Raw genomic sequence first — 26,328 nt, forward strand, 5'->3', positions numbered from 1 at the left:
AATAAAACAATGCCTGTGCCCATGAAAAGAAATAAATGCAGCAAGAAAAAAAATCGGGCCCAAACAAACTGTGGTTTAACGAAGTTAAAAAAAAAAAGAAGTTAAAAGTTAACTCTGTAGTTAGTAAGAAAAATTAAGTAGTAAAACTAGGTACATATGTTAAAAGGTGTAGGTGTTATAAAAATAAAATCTTGGTTTCTTTAAAATGCCTGTAAATAATCAGCACTTTTGGTATGTAAAATTTTTGTTTCATAATAATTGGTGTTGTTTTGGGTTGTAAAAACAAAACACAAAACTAAACAAAAAAACAGTCCAAAGTTGTGGTTGCAACAGGGCAGTCAAGGCCAGAAGAATGGTAAAAAGTTTTAAATCTGTTTTGGTAACAAATAGCAAATAAAAACTGTAGTAAGTAGTAAGTACCCCACACTAAGCCTTAAGGTGGCTCTGTGTAATCAACGGTCAGGTTGCCAAAAAAAAAGCCAAAATAAATTGTGTTTTCCATTTTAAATCAACATGTGTTCAAAGACAAAAAATAAAAACCATTAAAACTTAATCTGCCTATAAAACAAATACAGGAAAATATGGGAAGTAATTTAAGTAATTCCTCAGTTTTGCCTGCAATCAGCAAGAAAATTTATAAAAAAAAAAATTTTAAGCAAATTAATTTTATTCAAATGTTTAAATGTTGTAATTGCAAAACTTGACCTTAAACAAGGTCACAGACCCCATCCCTTGAACATCAAAGGCCAATAAAACTTTTCCTCAGGTTAAGCATGTTCTGGCCCAAGCATTAGCACTGGGCCTCCCTGATTATAAGCCCTTCTCAGGCTCACTAAATACGGGATGCTTCTTTTAAATGCCCCCACGGCCCAATGGAAACTTACTGTCTTCCAAGGGCCAGCTCTGCCCAGGTGGTGAAACTGGTCGCCCTTACCAGGGCCTGCTACATAGCTAAGGGCAAGTCTGCTTCTATCTATATGGATTCCAAATATGCCTTCGGGGTGGTGCATAATTACGGGCAGCTCTGAAAATATAAAGAATTTCTTACCTCTGAAAAAGCACCCATTGGTCATAACCCTTATGTTAATGCCCTTTAGCTTTAATCTGCAATTATTGTTGTTAAATGCCCTGCCCATCAAAAGCCCTGTAATAATGTTATGTGCGAAAATGTCCTAACAGATGCTGCTGCCAGGCAAGCAGCCCTTTCTGGGTCTCTAGCTCCCTCTGAAATTTTTGTCTTTGTATGCTGCAGCCTCTTTCTCCAGCTGCATCCCCTCATAACCTGGCACTATTGCAAGAGTCAGCGTCTGAGGAGGAGAAGGATGGTTAAAAACGTAATGGGTGTTCTCCACATCCTAAGGATGCCTTGTGGTGCACTCCAAATGGTCGTCTGGTTGCGCCCTGGGCTTTGATCCCCTACCTCGCTCGCGTAACCCATGGTTTGGCCCGTGTGAGCAAAAAAGGGATAATTGCATCAGTAGTATGGCATTGGTATGCCCCAAAGTTTTCGATCATGGCTCAAAAATATTGTAATTCTTGCCCTATTTGTCTAGCACACAACAGTGGAAAGCCAGTCCAAACTAAACCGGCAGCTCACCTCACTCTAAGAAAACCCTTTGTAAATATTCAGATTAACTTTATAAGCATGCCAAAATGCTGCTCTTATAAATATGTGTTAGTTTTAGTAATGTATTTCCTTGTAAAAGGCAAATGCCAAAACTGTTGTAAAACTTTGGCATATTTGTAAGTAACAACAGTAAATGTAAACCTAATTTTACTGGACAAATTATAACTAAGTCATGTGCAGCTTCACAAATCCAGTATGGCCAAATGCCCTTAAAAGGCAACTTCCAATTAAAAAACTGCACTCAGCCTTCATAAAATTTCTATCAGGGCACCCAGTGCAACTATCAACAGTGCCCTGCTGGTGTTAACTCAGATAAACATTCATTTAATAAATAACACAATGCTTAATTATTGCCAGGCACTAATAAAATGTGTTAGGTCTTTTTATATACAGTAGCTCTGCCGCTCGCTAAAACCAAAAAACTGGGTCTACACGAAGGTCCACCAGCAAAAAACTGCCCTGGCCCTGTGCTGAAAGACCCTCATCAAATATTGTTAATTATCAACACCGCTGTAAAGTGCCAAAAATTAACTACCTGCCCATGTTTCTCACGGTAATGGCTCTCCAACTAATAATCTGTCTATCTTTCCTTCTGGTGTTGTTACTCCTTCTGGACAACAGGAGTAAAGGACAAGGTAAAAAAACTGGTAACTTCTCCTTTGTCTGCTAACAAACCCACTGTGACTTTCTAAAAAAACAACATCTCCACTTAAGGACATAATAAAGCCTCAAAGTAAGCAAGGTAATTGTGCTAGTAACCTCTCCCTTGCGGTCTCATTGCTGGACAGCTAAGTAAATTAAAACTACAAAATCTCGAAAAATAGCTTGCAAAGGCTAGCCAAAACTACCTAAAAAAAGAATAAACTTGGGGTGAATATAAAAAAGTAATATTTTTCTTATACCCTGTTATAGTATTCACCCTCCCATATAACAAATCTAGGGGGTTCAAATAAACCATACTTAATCCCAGGCAGGGTAAATTTAATTAAACGCTACCCTAGAAACTGTAAAGTCTCCCTGCCTTTATCCCACTTCTAGAGCACTGCTACCTGCCCCTATTGCTCCTAAGGGCTTGCCCTTGGGTTAGTACAGCAACAGACTTAGGGTGCATCCTCCCGCCAAAGAAGGGTCTTAGCGGGCTCCTTGTAAAACGGGCAAATAGTGCCGCTTCTGTTTAAAATATTTACAAAAATCAACAGCATGCTCCACTCTTAGTTCTCTAACCCATGATTTACTAAAAAAATGCTTTTAAGCATCGCTAAAGCAAAAAAGGCATTGCGGTAAAATCTGGCTTGTTCTCGGTACAGAATTTTCTGCACAACCAGCTAATGGCCGTTCAAAGTAATCTTGAACACCAGGCTTGGCCCACCGCCCTTAAGAATGCTTCAGGCGTACCATCTGATTTGTGGCCCTAAAGGCACACTTGAAAATTTTCTAAATGAAAATGCTGGTGCTCACAGTGCTCCTTCCAGGCCTATGGGCCAGTAAAAGAAGTGTGGGCCCCCACATACCAAATCCTCCCAAATCCTTGGAAAGGTTGTATGTGGGACTGGGTCATCCACCAAAATATATGGAAAGCAAAACCACCCGATGGCCCTAATCATTTCTTAATTGGCGCCCCAAAAATAACACCTGATATCTGGATAGGATTGGAAAATAAATAAACCTTCTGGCCCTAGAACCCCCTCAGCTCCAGCGCATTCAACAGCTTAGCCCTGGAAAAATTGTTACCGTTAACAAGTATATCTGCTGGAAAGGTAGTTGTACATATAACAACATCGCCAGCCCTAATTTAGGCCAATAGTAGTTGTGTATATTCCAACTAAACTGTTTTGCAAAACATGGTATTTAATCGAAAATACAGTCACAGGCACTCATATTATTCATTGGCCCGCGGACAAAATGTATCAGGCTTCCCTCCAATTTCATATTCCCTTTGATTAAACCGCCTAGTACCAAATCGTGTCCATACCTTATTGTCCCTCTTAAGGAAATTGTTATTAAATATTTGTTTTTCCTATTGTTGCTGTAAAACGTGCTGTTCCCACTCCTGCACCTGCTTTGTATACCCTACCTCACCAGGGGCCCTAGTTCCCTTAAGAAAATTAGATCCTTGTCAGCAAAATTATAAGCCCAAAAATGTTAAGCCAATGGGTAAAAACAAAACTACACTGAAATTTCAAATTCCCTTTAACTAAGCCTCTGTAGTACCCAATCGTTTTCACTCTCTGTTATCCCTTGTACCAAAAGTCCAAAAAATCTCTCAGTTGCAAAAACAACTCCATCTCCTTAAAAATGTATATAAAACTAACCTTAATGCCTTCCAAACTGCCCACATAGCCATCTCTCTCTGTGTAAAAACGAATATTCTATGCCAGGCCACAAAAGTCCTCCATCCCTCACAGAATCCATGGTACTTCTGGGTATTATTGGGAAAAAAACTGCTAATAAATTTCTGTTTTTGTTATTGCTGCTGCCGAGCGTGTTGCCAGCATTGCCCCGGCTTAAAATCAACCCCGCCTGCCCCTCAGCAACCGATGGCCTTAGCCTCTATAATAAAATTGGCCCCTCCGTTAATAAATCATACTCCAGACCATCCACTATAAATCTCCCTAAAGTTTCCCCATAAAAAAAAAGTCCCTTACTCGAAAATCCAAAATCTAATAAATATTCAAATTTAGAAGTTTGATGCTGTAAAAAGGCATCATAAGAAGGGAGTTAATAGAAAAGCCCCCCCCCCCCCGACCCTACCTTACCCAAGGCCCCAGGCTTTTTGCTGAAAATAAAGTAAAAGTAGGCCCAAAAGCCTTTAGCTAAAATCAAAAGTTTTAACTTTTGCTAAATTTGTTTTTGTGTACAAAGGGCATGCTAAGGCAAAAAAATGTGGTCAGGTACCCAAAAAGGGGAACTAGAATTGAATAAAAAAAACCCAAAATATCTGTTAAGTTACAACAGCTACGCCTGCTGTCAAAACTACAAAAAAGGTGCTAAAACGGTCAAACCGCAAACTTAACTGGCAAAGACAATAACAAAAAAAGCCATAAATAAAAAATTAATTGGTCAGCTTGCTTATCATCAACATTATATTCCAAATAAGGCAAATAACATGTATAACCAGCATGCTACGTTTTGCGGTTTTAACCTTTATAAGCTTGGTAAAACTTGTATTATGTAAAACAGCTGACCCTCTGCGTAAAAAACCGCTGTTTCTCCCTGTGTGCACACTTGTAATCAATAAAAAAGCCTTGGGCTGTCTAATCTAAAATCAACGGTGTGGTCGATTTTCCACAACACTAGATAGGAGAGAACTGTAATTTTTCGCATCCAAGAAAGTGGAGGAATTATTTTGGAACCCGGGAGACAGCTGAAGAGGAAGGGATGCACCTCTTCTTTCCTTGTCCCCCAAACATAGAGGTAACTTAAAACATATAGAGCGGCGTTTGAATTTTCACTCCAGCACAACAAGCTTCCCCATTGTATTCCATCCCAGTGTCTGCCTTTGCCTCCCAAACCTGACACACAAACACATTAGCTTGATGTTTCTGCTAAAATAATTAGCAGTAAAATAGTTAATGTTGACATTTAAATTATCATCGGATTTCACTGTTATTGCTTCACTGAGATGAATGGGAAAGTTAATAGTCTTTCAGGATATTCACAGACTAAGGCAGATATGATTACACTGGTTTACATCTACTTCATATTTAGAAAATTTCCATTGCAATCATAGGGGATACCGTACATGTTGGTATTGCGTTGGGGTGGATCCTGTACCAGTGGAGGAGTAAGAATGGAACACTGAATTTCAGTTGGATTTGGGCTCTTACATCTCTTTTGAAAATCCCATCTTTAAAACATCACATGTAGAACTGGGGAAAAAAATTCAGCTGAAACTTTTTTGGGGGAGGGGAAGCAGGGGGAGAAGAGGAGGGCAAAAAAAATGGCCAATATAAAATGTTTTGCCACATTGTTTATGCGAAAAACAAAAACCACTAAAATGTCAAAACAAAAACCATTTAGAAATTCCATTTCAAAATTTCCTTCATTTTTTTTGTAAATGTAAAACATTAAAAAGTTCTCAAAATCAATACAAAATATTTCATTTGTTATCTAACAAAATCATTTGTTCAACTCTAATTTTTTTTTCCCCCAGAATTGCTTGTGAACCAAAACATCTTTTATTTGTAGGGCACTAAACACATGAAATAAATAACTAGGCTGAAACAAACAAAATTAAACATAGGCCATGGCTACACTGGCATTTTACAGTGCTGCAACTTTCGCGCTCAGAGGTGTGAAAAAACACCCCCCTGAGCGCTGCAAGATACAGCGCTGTAAAGCCTCAGTGTAATCAGTGCTGCAGCGCTGGGAGCGCGGCTCCCCGTGCTGCAAGCTACACCCGTAAGGGATGTGGTTTACGTGCAGCGCTGGGAGAGCTCTCTCCCAGCGCTGGCGCTCCGACTACACTCACACTTCAAAGCGTAGCCATACCCTTACATATCCAATAAAATCTGCTCTTTGTAAGTAAAGTTCAGTTCAGTCGTGAAATTTTAACTCTTAAAAAAAAAACAGCAGGCATAAATTGGATTAAATGAGGATCAAAACTTTCTGTATGATGAACTCCAATAAAAGCTACAAAAAGGTGAAAAGAAACATGCCTTACAAAACAGACTAGCACAATTATCAATTCTTTAAAAGTGAAGACTACTGCCATAAATGCTACAAATAACATTTCCTGAAGTACTATATAATGCAGAATTGTTTTATTCATGTGGAAGATTTTCCCCTCACTCAATAACTGTCACCCATTCGCAATTATGATGCTCATGGGACATTGGGTTTGTTTGCTCTTGTGAAATATACATATTTATAAACCACCACAGAACCATGAAAGTTAAAGAGCTTAAAAAGTCAGTAACTGCTTGAAAGAATGACCAAAATCTATAGGATTGTGATTACACTCTATAAAATGGTAACAGCTCATGTTTCCCATTCTGATTGCCTTGTGTTTGGAAAAGGTCAGTCAGGTCTAAGTATTATAACTAGTGCCTTTGAAATTTTCTTTTCCATCCAGAGAGCAGTTACATCAGATCAAGGAAGGAAGAAACATAGTAACAGGCTTAGAAGTGTGTTAATTCAACCACGAAGAAAGTCATTGAGTTAGACTTCATATTTTGGTAATAAACAGTTGCAGATTCCAGAGAATAAAAGAAATATACTGAGCTAGTAACAATTTCATTGCATGGTTTTCTGAACCAATTCTAATAGCAGTGCAGGGTTCAAATATATATGTAAGCCAGAACAAAGATTACTTAGAATTTTGGGGTCAGGAACTGTCTTTTTGTTCTGTGTACAACACCCACCACAATGGGATCCTGGTCCATGATTACAGCAATACAAGCAAATAACAATTCAGTGAACAAATATTAGTCCTTCTCTATCTAGGCTCCTAGTTCAAATTTCGGATAGGTCAGGTTAAAAAAAAAAAGTTCATATTGAACAGGGGAACATTTTTCATTAAAATTTTCACAAAATAGCCGTCCCCCTTCTCAATGAAAAAATTCTAAATTTACATTTATTTTTTTTTACTGGCGCTAATATTTTATCCTTTTGGGCCCTGGCCCCAGTTCAGCCAAACTGTCTAGAATGTGAGGAGTCTTAAAAGGAAGCATGTGAGTAAGGACTCCAGTTTGCATGCACACAGTTAAAGTTAGTTGAGTGCTAAAGTGCTTTGCTCAACTGGCCCTGTAAGAGGATTTCCAATTACTAACTGTACTTATTTATTTAGGAAATCGGAGAAGGGAATCACAGTTATACTTAATAGTTAAAAAAAAAACATCTGATGGAGCTACAGGCAGAGTGTTAAATAACTTTAACAGCTGCAAATTCCAGGGCAACCAAGAGACACTGTCTTGGTATCCACTTTGGACCTTTCTCCACCATCCTTCTAGTCTGTTGCCTGAGCAGGTGCTGTGCAGACCGAACACAAATCACTTCTGCAGTTTTGTTTTAATTCTCTCTTGCAGGAGGTGCTGGATTCCACTGCCCTGCCAGTACCTCCAGGACATAGAACACAACTGAGGGAATCCCTGGAAGGTAGGGGCTAGTCTCTCAGCAGCTATCCCTCAGCTCTGATTCTGTCCCCTACAGTTACCGACAGATGATGGCAACACTGAGGCTATATCTACCCTACAAACACTACAGTGGCACAGCTTCAGCCACACTGCTATAGCACTGTAATGAAGACACTTAATATAGTAAGGGAAGGTGTTTTTCTGTTAATGTAGCAACTCCACCCTCTCAAGAGGCAGTAGCTAGGCCTAGCAGGGCCTGTAGTATTTCATACTCCTGAGTGATGTAGCTAGGTTGACCCAAGTTTTAGGCATAGATCAGGTTGGATGATATGTGGAGCTAGCTCTGAAAGAGAAAGGCCAAATTCTGAACTTTCTGACGCTGCATGTTAGGGCCGAAGCTAAGAGAATCTCAGTTTTCTGGCTGCACCAGTTGCCAAAACAATAGCGAGTTCATACAGAGAAATGCTGTACGTCCATTCCATATCGTAGATGAGCTCCCCACAAGGCATCAGAGAAGGGGAAAATTGTATATGTTTGGAGCATGCACAACACAAATCCACATCATGCAAAATTAGCACAGGAGCTGAGGACTGACCTTGTTGGCTACTTCCCAAAACCCAGTAGCCTCACATAGCAAGGCTGCACGTGTGTTCTGAATTAGAAAGATGTGTAGAGGTTGTGAATGCTGTTTCCAACCTCTGCTGTGTTTCAGAGAGTCTCATGCAAGCAACGTTTTGTTTCCCAGCACATGACTCTCTAAAAGAGCAGCTGTACATAGTTGCCTTTCATTTTTTTTAGATATAGTGTAACTCAACAAAATGAATATGACTGAACTAAATAATCAGAGATATCACTGACAACTCAGATTTTTGATGGAAGTCTGGGGAACACATTTTTATCATGATGTGCAAAGGGGTATATCTACAACTCCTTTATAACATCTTGCTGATCATGGAGTACATGTCCTACAGTTTTCAGAGTGGTAGCCGTGTTAGTCTGTATCAGCAAAAACAATGAGGAGTTAGTTTCTAAGGTGTCACAAGGATTCCTTGTTGTTTTTATGCCCTATGGTGTTAAGTAGGACGTCAGAGAGAATGCTATTGATTTGCAATGGACACTGGGTAAAACAGACTTGATGCAGTAAGTAAACATTACTCCACATCTCCCTTCCACTGTATCTGGTCTTCGAGTGTGTACTGAGAGAACGAGAGTGAAAGCAGACTTCGCCCTATTATTCCTCCCACCAGACACGATAGCAGCCCTGTGCTCAGGAGCACGCAGGACATGTTCCATCTGTGTGCCCCTATACGACAGGAAGGGGTCTTGCTCCCTCTATCCCATTTTCACCCTGAAATTGGCTAAGCACACATTGGGGTTGGGGCAGGCTGCACCATTCAAAGAGATGTCCACTCCTCCTACTCACAAGGGACCTGAAAGAGAGATTATATCTCCCCCACTCAGAGTTTCCTGGGGATGATGAAGCTCAACACTGCCAACAACATGGAACAGCCCCATATTGGCACAATCTGGTCTCTAGTTTATGAGACCCATTTTAAATCCAGGAACCCCAAAGTTGAAATATATAATTGACTTGATATGTCAGAGAATGACAATTTTGAAATGTATACATTTATTTTAGGAGTTTGGATGCATATGGTAGAAAATAACTATCAGTCCCTCAAAATGTGTAAAAAAATTCTTACATGCTATATTCTATCAACTCTGGCATGCCCATAAATGGAGAGAATGACATTTACACATCAAGTGTGGAACAGGCAAAGGGCAAGCATCTCTTCCCTCACATTTAGAAAGTTCAGTTGAAGCACACCATCGCTAAGGTTAGTCACACACAATTTTATATTTAAGTTCTCTTCATGTTCTTCAGTTACAAAAAGAAAATAATGTGCAAGGCTGAGATGCTAGGTCATGCAGCCAAACAAAGACAATTGTACAAAATAATAAAGATAAACCCATATAGTTCTTGAGATTTAAAATTTACAGAAATGGCTCTAAGTACCTTCAATATCAGCTAAAACCAGTCACATAAGAGACTGAGCAGCAGATGTTTCTCACCCCAAAGTCAGAGAATAAGAGACCAAAGATTAAACCAACTCAGCTCAACCCTTATAAGCATTTGAGTGACTAAATTTTACCTTACACAAGTACCAATCCTTATAATAGCCAGGCATCTGCAGAAACCAGGCTAAAAACATGGGCTTTGTAGCATGCTCTGAAGATCACTCAGATTTGTAGGGCAATGACCATTTGTATGACCTTTAAGTAAAATAGAAGAGGACAGAAAAGGAAGGCCCAAACAAAAGAAGCGTTACTTATTAATAAATGGAGTGTAGGATGACTGATTGTATAGATCCAACCTTGGGGAAATATGCAGACACCTGGGGCTTGATTCAGTGTCCATCGAAATCAGTGGAAAGACTTCTATTTGTTTCAATGGGTCTTAGATTAGGCCCCAAAAGTGCCAAATTAGAACACTCTAGAAGAACATTGATTGTTGATAACCACACATGAATGCAGACACACTTGCAAGAGATTAAATAGCAGTAACAACCATGACAGAAGGTAGGTCTGCGAGGAACTAGCTCCTTAGAGCAGGAACCATCCTTTTTAAGTATTTGGAAAGCACTTAAAACATAGTGGGTGTTACTGCCAATAAATAAATAGATAAATAGTAAGCCCCAGACAGCTTTCCTGACCTGGTGTCAGATCTGGCTGCCAAATTCAGAAAATAGTTCTGGAATCTACTATGAATCTTACATACCTCCTCTGTCTCCTTCAAATATGCAATAGTCTGACCACCAATAGTCTGGACCATTGCACCAAGCTACCTACCATCCAGTATGTCATAGAGAAGCTGGTAAAGCCACTTTCTAGTTCATCTAGCCAAAGCCATTCTGGTCATATCAGGATATGGAATGGAAATAGCGATAGTGGCACTGATGGACAATTTCCTTCTGTCAAAAGCTGGAGGGCCGAGAACCATTTTCTTTCTCCTGAGCCTCTCTGCAACATACCACACATCTGATCATGAGATACTGCTGTCTTGCCTAAGAGATGCAGCAGCAATGCAGGGAAATGTACAAAAGAGGTTTGAGATCTAACTGTACTGACACACTCAGAGGACAATTCAGTTTATAGGGGCATGAAGCTGTCAGCCCTGGAGTAACTACAGATAGTACAAAAGTACAGCAATGGACATCCTCAGCTACACGGGCTACTGTGAGCACATCACACATTTCCTCCACTCAGTACACTGGCTCCCTGTAAGCTATCATCAAATTCAGAAAAAGAACTCCCACCAAAATTTTTCCAGTTTACATCTGTGCATGGGTCCACCTCGCAAGGCTTCAGTTACATCAGGGCCAGAAAAAGCTTTTGTTGACATGCTGCAGACTATGCTACCATCTTTCAGTATGCAGGGCAGACTGTCTGAATAAAAGCACATTGCCCATGAGACATGAGTGAGACCAACATAGAGCAATAAAAAGCATGTGAGCCAATGACGTTAGAAGGGAATGAAATGAAATATCATTTGCAATGTGAAGTAGTGGGTATGAGGTAAATCAAAGCTTGTGTGAGCTCGTGGTTGACTGATGAGTTTAATCATTTGTACTGGATATGTAAAGTGATTTTATTTATTTATAAGTGTTCCTCTGCTTGTCACTTTTTGGTATTATCAAATGCTCAAGAATTTTGGGCAATAAACAACTGCTGTGTGAATGACAGGACAGTGGTTTTTCGAATCACCTAACAAATGAAAGCTTTGTATAATATGAAAGAGAGACAGAGGGAGCACTCATAACATAAAACATGTGGCAAATTGCCGGTACTGTTATGCTGGGTCTCGCGCTTTCTCTGCATTGGGGAAGGTTCAGGGCACCATTGCTTGCCTCTGAATCGGTATTTTAATTACCCCACTATTGTCCTTGAGGAGGGAGTGGAGAGGGAGGGGCCTGGGCCCGCCCTCTTCTCCAGGTCCCAACCCAGGGGCCCTGAGGTTTGTGGTGAACCACTTGAACTAGTGGTTCCTTCCCCTGGGCTACTTCCCTCTCCTGCTCTTCAGTTTGTGAAGGGGCTTCTTGCCCTCCTTCTACATAAGCCAGGTGCCCCTTACCTAGGGTTTTTTTGGATTTCTCAGCCCACCGCAGCACTCCTCCAAACTTTCCTTTTGGTCTCTCTTCAAAACTGTTCTCTGCTCCAGCTCTTTCAAACTGCTCTCTGCTCCAACCAACCCTTCCTGCTCCAACTCCCACACTCTCTGGCTGAAGCAGGGGTTTTTATCACATGAGTGACTGCTGGTGCTCTAATTGGCTTCAGGTGCTCTAATTGGCTTCAGGTGCTCTAGTTAATCTATAGCAAACCTTCCTCCCCTTGCAGGAATAAGGCTCCCTGCTAACACTCTCCTGCTGCCCTCTGGCCATGCTGTATCACAAACACTAGCACAGAGGAGGAATTCATTCTTCAGGCAACAGCACCCACCCCCTAACCTCGCATATAACAAGAAACCTATACTCTGTTTCCTGGCCTGAAATGTGACAAAGATGAACGAGGACCCCTCCACTGGTATAGAGGTTTACACATTTATTTGTAACTTAAGATTTAAAGTGGACTCACTAAGGAGTAAGGTACTACTGCATGTGAGTAAATATCAGAATCTAGCCCTAAGAAAATATTTCAAACAATGAAAAGTACATAAAGGTTACTTATTTGTAACCAGAGTTCTTCAAAATGGTTCTGCATATTCACACTTATGGGTACTGTGCTGTCTTGTGATGCCTTATGGTAAAACCTTCTCCTAGCATTATCCATTAGAGCACTCTCTCGCCACCAGCCCCTTCCTGTTCAGGATTTCTGAACATCCTGAGAGTGAGGCTATATATGGAGTGGAGTTCCTTCTACCACCTCAGTTCCTTCCACTGCAATGTCAAGGAACAAAAAGCAATTAGACTCTGACAAAGACAGGAAGGTGAGCAGGGAGGAGAACTATGCAGAGCCATCTTGAAGAACGCGAGTTACAAGTAAGTAACCTTCTTTTCCTGTTCAAGTGGCTCTACACATTCCCACTTATGGGATAGACTCATAAACAGTGCTGAAAATAACTTGGAAGTGGGGACAGAGTCCTAACTCAACAGAGACTGAGGCACCATTCTACCAAAAGCAGCATCTGCTCTAGAGGCTAAGTCCAAAGCACAATGCTTACTGAAAATGTGAACAGAATTCAATCTAACAGCTGTGCAAATCTCTACAGCAGGGACTTGTTTAAGGGAAGCAAGAGAGGTTGCCACAGATCTAGTGAAATGTGGACATATTGTCCCTTGGAGAGGAGTCTCTGTCAAAGAATAAAACATTCAATAATGCATTATTAAATGCATCTAGAAAAGGTCTGGGAAGAAACTATATTCCATGCAATTTTTAGCATAAAAACAAACAAACAATCTGGATGATTTACAAAACCTTTTAGTTCTGTGTAAAAAGCAACAAGGATTCTTCTTTCATCCAAAGTAAGTAAAGCTGAATCAACCTTATTAGAATGTGGTTTTGAAAAACAAAACCCATCAAATCAATGGACTGATTGACATGAAAATCAGAAATCCACCTTTGGCAAAAACCTGGGGTCAGTCTAAATAAAGAACCACTTATGTTTATGAAAAATGAAGAATGGTGGATCAGTCAGAAGAGCATTTAGCACACTGACCTTTCTGGCATACGGCATATCAGTAAAAGTCATTTTAATTAGATAAACAACACAAGGAACACTCAGCAGAAGATTCAAAGGGTGGTTTCATCAGCATGGCTAGAACCAAATTGAGATCCCAAGGGGGACAGGATTTCTCAAATGATTACACATATTAAATAAGCCCTTCATAAACCTCTTAATTGTATTAAGCACAGCGATCTACCGGCAATTAAGGTATGATGAGCAGAAATGGTTCCCAAATGAACCCTTAATGATGAATTAGATAACATCACTTCATATTTTAAAAAGATCAGATATTCTCTAGACTATAGAGTGTGGATGCTGAAGCAGGAAATACGCCCTTCCCAGTCATCCAAGTCACAAATCTGGTCCATTTTGATTTGTAATGTTGTCTGGTAGACAGATACCGATTAGAGACAATCAATCACCCAAGCCATCAGATGGAGGGCTTGCAGGTTGGAATGAAGAAACCTCCCTTCCTGTTCAGACAACAGACCTGCGACAGAGGAAGACACACAAAGACTCTGCCAGACAGTTGGAAGAGACAGTATACAATTGCTGGTGTGGCCAGGCTGGGACAATGATAATCATCCTCTCCATGTCCTGACGTACCTTCCTTGCCACATTCTGGATCAATGGAAAGGGGATAAAATAATACTGCAGGCTCCTTCCCCACTGCAGTAGAAAGGCATCTAACAAAGACTGGCTGTCCCTGCTGCCTCTGAAGCAGAAAAGGCAACATTCCTTGTTGCATATTATTGCAAATGGGTCCATGTCTGGTCGACTCCTTCTGGCAAATATGTGGTAAACCAATTAATCCTTCAACGATCACTCATGCTTCTGAGACATGTCTCTGCTGAGACAGTCTGCAGTCACACTGCTCTCTCCCAGCAAATGCAGGGTCACTGGAAACACATAGTGGCAGATGCACCAATCCCATAACCTTATTGCTTCTGCACAAAGACGTGGGAAGTGAACACACACACACACACTCCCGCTTGGTGACACAGTACATTGAAGTAGTATTGTCCATTACTACTTATTCCATCCTTCCACGCATGTGAGAAAAGAATTATCTGAGGGCTACACAAATGGCTCTCAACTCCAACACACTGATGCGCAGATGAGACCAATGTCCTTGACACGCCTGATGATTCAGATGTGTCCCCACAATCACTGTTTGGCGCATCTGAAGTTAACATCACCAATGCTGCCAGAGCCTCAAACTGGACACTTTTGAAGACATTTGTTCTCTTAAATTACTACTCCAGTGAAAGTAAGATGTTTGGAGGTGTGGTGACCCACAAGTGCAAATTGTTCCGGACTTGGACAGTAAACCTGAGACATCCAGTGCTGCATAAGCCTCACTGGGCAAAAGGAGTTACATAGGTAGCAGCCACCATGAGATCAAGGAAAAAAAGATTACTTTTCAAGTCAGAAACTCCCCAGCATTGAGAATAAGCTGCTTCAACCTCAGAAACTGTTCCCCAGCAGAAAGGCTCTTTCTTCCACTGAGTCCAGTGCGGCACCTATGAACACAATTCTTTTAGTTAAGCATTGATTTGATTTTGCTTGGTTGATTTAATTGTAGAGAAGACCCAGGTCCAAGAATAGATGGATTGTAACTGCAATATGACTCAACAGGTCTTCAGGCGCAGCAACCTTCATTAACCAATCATCCTAATAAGGGTAAACAAAAATAGCTTGCCCTCTCAGATGAGCCACTACCACAAAGAGGCATTTTGTGGAAACTCTGGGCACTGTTGAGAGGCCAAATGGCAACATCTCATATTGGAAATAGCATCCTGCCACCACTAAATGAACGTATGTGATAAAAGCAACTGTCATTCTGGGGTGCAATCCTGACCAGTAAGAGGTTGTCACCGCCTGTCCTGTAACCCTGGATGCCTCACAAAGCTTTGCTGTTGCAGGTCCTAACCTGGGCCACTCACAAACAGACTACCAGCATGCAAGTCACACCCTGAGTGTCTGTGTGGAGCTACAGCCCTAATCCAGCGGCTCTTACCCAAGCAGCCTGTCAGCAAAGCACTATTTACACTCCAGCTTCCACCAACCTTTGTTATGACTCCCACACATTACCAGTCCCAGATTTTCCCAAAACATGTGTTCTGCACTGTCCAGAACTCTAGTGGACAGTTCAGATATTAAGATCCGTTGCCATTTGTAACGTGCTTGGATGCTCTGCAAGAACGAGGCCCACACACACTGTGAGTTATTTGGCTTTAATGAAGGTAAAGTGACACATTTGCAACGGGGACCCTGGGTGTTGCTGTCACTTTGGCGGGGAACCCAGCACCGAAGCTCAGCTCGGCCTGGGTCGGAGTCCAAAGACCGGACCGGGAGCATACAGCTATATATACACACAATACAAAAGCAACTCATACATATGCAACAAGGGACTTCCCACAAGCTATGCCCGCCCTTTGGCCTAAGGCCATACAAACTGGTTTCAACCAGTTAAAAGCAAGTTATAACTGGCATGCCGTGTCCTACAATGACCGGCCACTTAGCAAGCAGGGGCTTTTCACAAGGCCGCCGAGAAAGCGGAGATACCCCAGCTAGGCCGTGACAGTCTTCCGCAGTCCCCTACACCACTGTAAGGAGTCAATAGTCAACAGTGGTAAATCCAGTTAAAGTTGCAAAAACAGTTCCATTTAAACACAACACTGGATTGGTTTAGATTAAAGACAAAACAAGTTTATTAACAAAAAGAAGATATACCTGAATTCATTTAAAATCCTAAATTAGAAATGGTTACAAGCAAATGCAAGTGAAAACATGCATCTAAAAGTCTAAAACTTAATCTAGCAAATTATCATTCAAGGCTTTGTTCAAGATGGCCTCTCTCACCCATAGTCTTCCAGAAAGATAGTCACTGACCTTGGTCAGGATCTCTCCAAGAGGTCTAAAGGTGTCGGTGTGTTTGTCTTCTTAGGTGAAAGAGACAACATGGGATTTTTTGCCCCTTTCTTTAATAGGCCAGTGAACCTTTGAATTGGATTCTTCTGAGGGTTACCCATCAGCGTAAAGCTCATTCAAGTAGTGAAGAAGGTGACATGGAGTCGGATGGTGACAGAAGCTCCAGGTTCTTTTCTCCTCCACCTGCGTGTTTGCTGAAATCCAAATTGTTCTGTTCTCGCTATTTCTTCCCCCACAGTCTTTAGTACGCTGTTTACTACTTATATGTAAATTTAGGTAAATGCACATCCCTTTGTTTATAATAGATCTGTTTAACAATTTTTACCTAGGAATGGCTGTGTGGTTTTGAATATGTGCTAGTATCATACAGGGAAATTCACAACTTCCCAATATTGCATGTGTACATACATTTCACCACAATATTATTGACCAGTAAGTTTTTATTTTCAAATGATACCTCACAGCATATTTTACAATGATTATTACAATGGTGTGTAGGGTGTGGATACAGGGACATACCCTACACAAACTGAAATGTGAAAATATGCATCCTTTAAATCAAGAGTCGCAAACCAAACCATGACCAAAAGGGAAGGGATTTATGGCAGTGAAGAAGACGAGTGCTGTAATATCTGCATTAAGAGTTAAATAAGTCATCTCAATAGTTTAGGGAAATACTTGCTGTCCCCTTCACTCAAATAAAGGAATTAGAAAAAACAAAAAGTGGAATATTTGGCTATTAGTTCTTTCCAGATCTTGTTTCCCCTGAAGTAATTTAAAAAAACACAGCAAGGGATATAAAGCATATAAAAGGACCTTTTTCACAGAGGATGCTGCAAAATTCACTGAATAGTTACAAAAGAACAGGAGTACTTGTGGCACCTTAGAGACTAACAAATTTATTTCAGCATGAGCTTTCGTGAGCTACAGCTCACTTCTTTGGATGCACAGAATGAATAGTTACACTAATTTCTTCCTTTTTTCAAAGTCACAGGGTAAGTACTTTTTTTAGATACAGATATAGGTGTTGTTCCAGAAGGTATTATATACCCTGTGTTATTAAAGACCTCTGCAGAAGATCAATGTGCTAAAATTAGTTGTTGAGCTCTACAATAAAAGAATTTTTAAAAGCTCTCAAAACATCAAACTCTGCCAACCTTACACTGAGTTAGAGGAGACTGCTCTCCTGGTTATGTTCTACATAGTGAACCACATGGCAGTATCAAATCCAAATTAGGTTTCCAGGTCATGATCCTGCCATACTTACTCAGGCAAAGTTGTCCTTACTGACACGTGTAATTTCATTGTCCTCAATAGAACCAAAATGTGACAATAAGTATTCAAGTGATAAAACTACAAACTGAATCCTTAGTTTGTAGCTCACACTAAAACATATGAAATGCAAGTATAGTAGAACTACTATTTTATGAACTAATTGGAGATTGAGGAGTGCATAAAATTAAACATAAATTCTTAAAATTACAGTTGGTATCATGCATAAGTTGCAGCATGATGCATTGCATCACTTTCTTCTTGTCCTTCAAACCACTGCAAAGCAATTTTCAATGCCTTGAAAGCATTGGAATGTGAAGGGATGTTGACGTGTTCTTCAATGACATCCCTTTCATTATGTGATTATCTTTTTCCAGGATAAATGGTTTGTATTACTCGTTCACAAGACTGGTGTTTGTAAAATCGAGATTCCACTTATTTCAAACTGTGCATTATATAAGGTTCTGAATTACACTAGATGACTTCCTCATAGTATATGTGAAAGTTTAACAGAATGTTTTACCTCTAGTCACAGGGATCTCACTGGCACGCCCAGATTCTAAATTTTGTAATGTAGCTTGTAAACCTGTAACCTAAAGAGTAAAAATAAAGAACAGTTATGAGAACATTGCTTTTGTACCCTATAATTGCCGGTACAGAAGACGGAACACACATGCATAAATAAGCACTAAATACCATGTACAATTACTGAGTTATCTAACTCGCTATCTCTGTTTAACTATATAAAGATTTTAAATTACTCATCTCATTCCATTCCTTTTTCAAGAAATAGCTCGAATATAACTCATTTTGAAAATATTTAATTCTACATTGATATAAAATAATCTATCCAGAATTTCTGGTGGGAATTTTGCATATTTATTAAAACAATGCAAATATAGACAATGTTATGGGCCATATTGTGATAGCAACTTTTAATCATAAGTTTTCATTGAATTAAAAGTTAACGTGATGACACAATATGGCTCACAGCATTGTCACAATAAAACTGATCACACAATATGGTACTGTGCATTAAGGAATGCCGGTCATCCTAGTAGCCTAGTAGGTGGTAAACAGACCTGTTATGTATAAGATCTTTCATTTTTATTGCATCAGAGGATGATTTTGCAAGATAAATCTTTTATTATGCATTTAAATGATTGATCTCTTCTTCTGGGTGTCAATGTATTGATCTTAACCCTTCATTTTCTCTAGGACATTTTCCTTCCTGTAGACCTTTGTTCTCAACCCATCCCTGTGCTAAAGGGGCAAGATATTATCTCTACCAATTTACAGATCAGATTAAACTAAAAGGGCCAGGGACAGGCAAAACACAACCTTTCTCTCTCCATTTGGAGGACAAAGGTGTCTGTGTTTCGTACTTACTACTTCACGAAGCAGGAGTTTTAAGATCATTCCCAAGTAGAAAAATGCACTGTGTAATTCTCTATCTAGGGTCTGAGCTAAATTATTTGGACGTTAGCAATGATCTTAGAAGGCTTAGATCATAGAAGCTTACTGATACTGCATCTCTACAGGTATGTTTTGAAGTACCTGAAACTACTGGAGATAAATGGACATACCTTTCTTTAAACCCTTTCGACTGACAATATCTGATTAAAACTATTGTGGCAGCTAATAACCTTTAAGGATCGTTTCCTGTGCAGTATCCATAAGGATTAATAGAGCCCTGTGTGGATACAAAACTTGTATCCACATCCGATCCACAATCCACAAACATGGTCCACAGATATCTGCAGATATCCACAGATTTGCAGGGCTCAAAGGATTAATATATTATTAAATTATAGTATTTTGATACAGTTTCAGTGCAAGTCATCTGACTAGGTCACAGTTCCCCTGATGTTTCATTCACAAATATGAAAGCTGAAAGAATGATTAAAAAGAAGATTCCAGTAAGCCCATTCCTGTTGTTAATTTGTTTAATATAGTCCTTCACCCAGGTAAAGTCCCTGTTCAACTTAAGGTTGACTTAGTAGAAAGGACAAATTCCAGTCTGTATGTAAGCAGAGTCAGGATGAGCTCTACCCTGACATCTGGTGGAAAGAATTTCAGAGAGTGTATTTGCATAGGCACGCCTACCCCATCCCAGGCTGCCGAGCTGTGGGACTGCTTTGTGACAGAAATGACTCAACCTCAGTGCTAACTAGTGGGAGAGCCTGAAGCTATACTGCGGAACAGAGCAGCTGGCGGAGTGGAGCAGTTTGTGGGGATGGCTGGAGCGGATCACGGGACAGCTGGTGGAACGGAGCGACTGGCAGAGCAGAGTAGCTGTGGGACGAGTGGAGCGGCCCACAGAGCGAGCAGAGCCGAGCAGTTTGCAGGGAGAATTGGAGCAGCTCATGGAGCAGAGCAGCTGGTGGAGCGGAGCAGTTTGTGAGGATGGCTGGAGAAGCAGAGTGGAGCGGCTGGTAAAGAGGAGCAGTTCGTGGAGAAGGCAGAAGCAGAACCCACGGAGAGGCAGGGCAGTTGGCCCCGGAACACATAAGGTGCCCCTTTCTACCCAGGCTGGGGGGAGGGATCCCTTCCTCAAATTAACAAGAAGCTATGTCACCCATACCATCTCATGAATCAAAGTATGGGAATGATATATTTTTCAGGATAAATTGTTCAGCTCAATATACAACAATTAACAACTTCAAGCATATTGTGTTTTGCCAGAATGCTGGTGAAAAGAGACAAAACTGGGATTTTTCTTGCAGTAAGATAGACTGTAAAGTTAAAATGCATATAATGTGAAGGGTGTTGAGAGGTACTTAATTAACATCTGCAACTCCCAGGATTTGGCCCAAAGCTTGTTTTAAAATTGATCCACTCAAGGAAGAGATTCTAAAGAATTGTCACGGTTGATTGGTGATACATCTACAACGCAAAAAAAAACAACAGATAAACTCTCGAACTCTGGGGTGGCATTGACAACAGATAAACTCTCGAACTCTGGGGTGGCATTGACCAGAGACTTTTGGGTTGTTGGACTTTGGGGTGATTGGACTTAAAACCCTAAGGGGAAAAAGGACATTGCCAAACATACTTGGAGGTGGGTTTTTTTTTATGGTTTGTGTTATAACCCTGTTTGTGGTGTTTCTCCAATGGGATGCCGCATTGATTCCTTCCTTTATTAAAAAGATTTTGCTACACTCAGACTCCGTGCTTGCGAGAGGGGAAGTATTGCCTCCTAGAGGCACCCAGGGGTGTGTGGTATGTGAGTGTCCCAGGTCACTGGGTGGGGGCTCGAGCCGGTTATGCATTGTGTTACTGAAACGGAACCCCTGGATACTGAACCCGGCCCTTGTTGCTGCCAACTCAGAGGGGCAGAAGGGTTACATGTATTAGTGATTTTGTCTCATTGATACTGAGTTGATTGTAAATACTTCCAGTTTAAATCATTAATAAAACTTTGTCTCTTCAGCTACATAACATCAGCAGGGCACTTGAAGACAGATATGACTTTAATATTCTGTCTGGGTACATTAAACAAAAGCATCAAGATTTCTATAGCAACTTCAAAAGAACAAAATATTTGTAAATAAGTCATACGAAACTCAGAAATAATCTAGCTTCTTCTTATTTAAACAAACATTATGACTCAGCTGCCAGTATGTTTCTGCCAGTGTAGCTGACCATGTTTTTACCTGACCAACTGCTCTGTCTCTCTCCAGGCTGGTTAGCATTTTCTGTCTCAGTATAGTCTGGTATTTTTCAGTCAACTGCTTCAGCATTGGCTCATATGATGCATAATGTGCTTTCAACCTATGAACAATAAAATCCAAATGTATTTTAAAGGATGATTGAGTTAAATCAGCAATTTCCATCTAAATAACTGTTCCCATATGTACTGTGGAGAAGAATAAAATGTAGAAAGGTCAAAACACAGGACACAGCTAATGTTATTTAGCATGCAACCACCCCACTGGAGTGCCAAAGAAAAAATATTTATGTATCAGTTGTTCAGTAATAGGATCTGTCACCAGAACCTTTGAAGTAATCTATCCAGTTTTGTTTTCTGTTTTCAGCAACTCCCTTAGTCTTCAAAATACATTAAATGCATTATATAGATTAACCTTTATCAATCTTTGCTTCCTTCTTAATCTTTGCTTCCTTCTTGTAGATGGATGTTATTTCATTAGGAGAAAGAAAAATGCAGATAGGATTTGACAACCAAGTAGGCTACTAATTTAGAGAAATCAGCTACAATATGAAATTTTGTAGCATTAATTACAGTAGAAACTATATTTGGATCCCTTCCTCAAATTAACAAGAAGCTATGTCACCCATACCATCTCATGAATCAAAGTATGGGAATGATATATTTTTCAGGATAAATTGTTCAGCTCAATATACAACAATTAACAACTTCAAGCATATTGTGTTTTGCCAGAATGCTGGTGAAAAGAGACAAAACTGGGATTTTTCTTGCAGTAAGATAGACTGTAAAGTTAAAATGCATATAATGTGAAGGGTGTTGAGAGGTACTTAATTAACATCTGCAACTCCCAGGATTTGGCCCAAAGCTTGTTTTAAAATTGATCCACTCAAGGAAGAGATTCTAAAGAATTATCACGGTTGATTGGTGATACATCTACAACGCAAAAAAAACCAACAGATCTCTGCAGCAGCAGATCTCAGAGCCCTGGTCAACTGAATTGGGCTCCTGGGACTTGCACTACAAGCCTAAAAATAGCAGTGTAGACATGTCCACTTGGGCTGGTCCCTGGACTCTGAAACCCATCCAGGGGGGCAAGTCTCAGAGTCCAGGCTCCAGCCCAAAGGGAAACATTTACACTGCTATTTTTAGTCCCATAACGTGAGCCCAACAAGCTTGAGTCAGTGGACCTGGGCTCTGAGACTTGCTGGCACATTTTTTTGCCTTTTTTGGTTTTGCAATGTAGACGTATTGGTCAGTAACCTAACCTTGGACAGCAAGGAATGGCAGGTAATACTAGCCGAGGGAGAGGAGCACAACATTTCCAGGAGCAGCAGCTATTCTGTAATGATGAAATTATGGAAATTAATATTAAAGCAATCATAGGGAATATTCATATAACACTTTGGGTTTATTTGCACCTAAAGCAATTAAAATCCCAGGTAAAAAGCTCAAGTTTCAGAAGACCATTAACAAGGATAGAAAAACTAATTAATGAAAGACCACCTCAAAGGGCCGGACTCCCACAGGTACAACAACTTGTTACTGATGGATCTAGAAGATAAGATTACCTTGATGGAAAAATTGATTTAAAAACCAGATATCACTTATAACAATGGGAAAATATCCAGAGGAAAGCCAATAGCTCATCTATTTGTTTAACCATTAAGGAAAATTACTTTACCAATAGTACTTCACTCCATTTAAAATAAGGAAAATATACAAAAAAGGAAATCATAAATCCTGCAGAAGGTGATGTGGAGGAATTAGGGACCTTTCTCTATATATGGTGGGAATGACCTATGACTATTTATACTTAAGGTGGTGGGCAATCACCTGCCAAGTGGCTACTTTTTGGCAAAGAAGGGGAGCAGTAACACATTGATCTACATTTTAACAAACAGCAGCACGGATCCTTTTTCACCTTGAGACTCCTAGTCTCTATCCTCACAGCAGGAAGGAATTTTATCTAGGGGTAACCCACAGGAAAATGCATTTCACGGGGGAATGGACTGTAAAGTGAGGGGCAACAACACCCAAAAGCTTCTCTTCCTACCTATATCTCTTTCTTTTTCACCTAATATGAGAAAGGAAGCAGCCATTTGACTTTGGGAGAGATCCTGACCTGCAATTTTGTCAGCCCTGTGGCTGAGAGTATGTAGTAAGAATTTTACCTTGAACCAAGTCTGGTTTGTTAAATTTAGTTAATAAGAAAGCATTTTCTTTCTATATTTCTCTTGTAACAAATTCTGACTTTAATGCCTTATAAGTGTACTCACTTAAAAATCTCTCTTTGTAGTTAAATACATTTGTTTTATTCTTTAAATCAAAACTAATCTAGTGTTGTGAATTATTTGAGGAACTCCAATTAAAGCAGCAAATTGTTGAATATTGTTCCCTACAGGGACAATGGATCTAAAATATCTGCATTGTCCCGGAGAGAGCTGGACTGTACAGAACACGTGTTCTGGGGGGAAATTCAGGACTAGGAGTGTGTTGGGGTAAGCCTGCAAGTAGTAGCCAAGGCTGCTGGAAGCCAAAGGGTAGCTAGTGTGCTGCTGACAAGCTAAGAGTTGCTAAACCAAGTTGGAAGCTACAACAGTAAAGCACAGTGAGGTGCCCAAGTTTTCAGGGGTGACACAGCCCCTCACTGATCAGGATTGCACACTAGACTATCACAAATATCACCTGCCTTTGGGAAACATTTTGAGGGGTTCACATGAAAGATACTCTTTAAGTGCAAAGTACTATTTGCTTTTATATACTTCCAATCCTTCTCCTTCATTCTACCTATCAATGTCATAATGTACTTCTTTTTGTTTCTTTTGGACATTTTTGCTGTAGACAAAAAGAAGTACACTATGACATTCTAAGATTAGCTCAAATCATAGTCAACAACTGTCAAGAGCAAGAAATAATGACACTTAAAAAAAGAAGATTGATTTAGTTGTATCTAACTCAATTTGAAACAAATAACGGAGCTTCTTCAACCACTATGAAAAAAAGGAATTGACAGTCAAGGAACGTTACGTGCTTTATGTACCAAAAATAGTCGCTGTATGTATGTCCTCTTTCTGTGCATCCTAGGAAGTTTCCTCCAATTTCTGAAACACTGGAGACATTTGAATTTTAGAGACCTAGGTTATCATTTCTCTGCTTTCAAGGCTGAGCAGAATTGCTAATTATCAGAACGGCTTTGGTCTAACAATTTAAAATTCAGCCAAGATATAACATTGCCAAGTAACAACTCAAACTCACTTAGTTTTCTGTTAAATGACAGTAAAAAAAGATCAGTTTGCTTACCTTTTAATATCACTAATGAGCCTGTTTTTTTCCTGGACCACTCGCTTATGGTTCATTCGATGGAAATCACGTTCTTTCTGTATTTTTTGCAGAGCCTCCTTAGCTTTGCTGCATGAAAACACAATGTGAAACTTTTAATACAATCTCTTGAAGACTGGAACTTGAGAGATGATGATTTAAGAAATGGATAATGGAATACAGAATCTTTTAACTCTATGTCTACATTGTCCCATAGTCGAGACTACAGTTGTGTGAACAGCAGTGTGTACTAAAGTGCTGTACTGTCACTCCTTGTAGCAGAGTGGTCACTCCACTCTGACCCTGAAGGCATTAAAGCAGCCCTGGAGAGGGTTGCAGCCAGGGGAAAAGCTAGGCTGATGAGAAAGCAGCCACAGCTGTGGCCAGCTTAATCAGGGCCCACCTGACCCTTATAAGAGAGCTGTGGGCCAGAAGCTAGGACACTCATTCTCTCTCTAGCTTCTTGAGAGAGAAAGACCTGGCTGACTGGGAGCTGAGAAGGGTACCTGTGGTGGAGCAGTGATGGGGAAGGGCAGAGGAAGTTGGGGAGCTCCAGCCAGGAAAAACCCCAGGCTGCAGGCCTTGCAAAAAGGGCCAAAAAGGTACTGGGGCTGCAGGGGATCAGCCGAGAGATGGACAAAGGCAGCAGGTCCTAACCCCCTTACCGATGATGAGTGGTTTACAGACTGCAGTTGGCCCCAGTGAACGGGGGCTAGATGATGACTGGCAGTAGCCACTGAGGCAATGTGGGTTTAGAGGGTTGGGGGTTCCCTTGGGAGGGTAGACCCAGAGCAAGGGGGTACTGTGGTGGGCAGAACCCCTGCGCAGAGGGCAGAGGGGTCTGGGAGGAACACAAGGCCAGCAGCAGGTGAGACACTGGCCTGCAGAGGATGCTCTGGGCTGGAAAGAACTAATTCCTGAGGCAACCAGCAGGAGGCATTGCACCAGTGAGTCATCGCCCTGCCACACTCCTCCATGTGGATGCTGCAAATGCAAACTATGAGGTTCCTAGTTCACGTTAGTGTAGTCCTGTTTGAAGAGGACTATGTTAAGTAGAAATCTTTTTGTTTCCCCTTGTGGATCCTGCTGGTGTGGTTACAGTGCAGCACTTTGCTGCCCACTGCTACTCACATCCCCATAGTCCTAATCACAGGGCAGTGTAGACAAGTCCTAAATCACTGATTCAAATCCATCCCAGATTGGCAGTGACTGAAATGAGGAGAAAAAGTTGGTGGCCTCAGTCTACTTTCTACTGAATTGTGTCTGCTCAAAAAAGAACATCATCACAATGCTACTCACATGAGAGACTGAAGACTTGGCTATCATGAAGACTTGTTCGTGAAAATGATCATTCCAGGTGGATTGGTGGTTCACAGTGTGGAAGATCCCACTAGCATTGCCAGTTCTATCTCTTTTGTTGGGCACGTATGTCAGAATTTTAGTGTAAAGGCTGTCAGTCTTGCTCTTGTCACAAGCAGTTAGCAGAATTAGAGTCGGGAAAAGCAGGGCTATTTATAGAACTAGGCTGGGATTGTCAAAGGAGCCTAAGGGAGTAAGTCACCCAGTTCCCACTGAATAGCAATGGAATTTGGCACCTAACTCCTGTAAACTCTGAAAACCCAGCCCTAAACTTTGAGTCATCTGTAATATAAAGAGGAACCTTTTAGAAACCACGCATTCGCACACGAACATCTTGCCCTTACCTACACAC

General features: G+C 40.6%; 1 protein-coding gene across 2 annotated transcripts in view; it reads right to left on the reverse strand.

Moving 5' to 3' along the window:
* SPAG16 (sperm associated antigen 16) overlaps positions 1-26,328 on the reverse strand; it is an 817,531-nt gene that overhangs the window by 754,174 nt on the left and 37,029 nt on the right. For both annotated transcript variants that reach the window (XM_050916165.1, XM_050916164.1), the window contains exons 6-8: positions 24,600-24,707; positions 21,286-21,403; positions 18,153-18,222 (exon numbers count right to left, since the gene is read on the reverse strand). In XM_050916165.1, the coding sequence (XP_050772122.1) occupies positions 18,153-18,222; positions 21,286-21,403; positions 24,600-24,707 (296 nt within the window). The remainder of the gene's footprint in view (positions 1-18,152; positions 18,223-21,285; positions 21,404-24,599; positions 24,708-26,328) is intronic.

Source organism: Gopherus flavomarginatus, chromosome 10 (assembly GCF_025201925.1).
Source record: "Gopherus flavomarginatus isolate rGopFla2 chromosome 10, rGopFla2.mat.asm, whole genome shotgun sequence".
In the NCBI taxonomy this organism is placed as follows: Eukaryota; Metazoa; Chordata; order Testudines; family Testudinidae; genus Gopherus; species Gopherus flavomarginatus.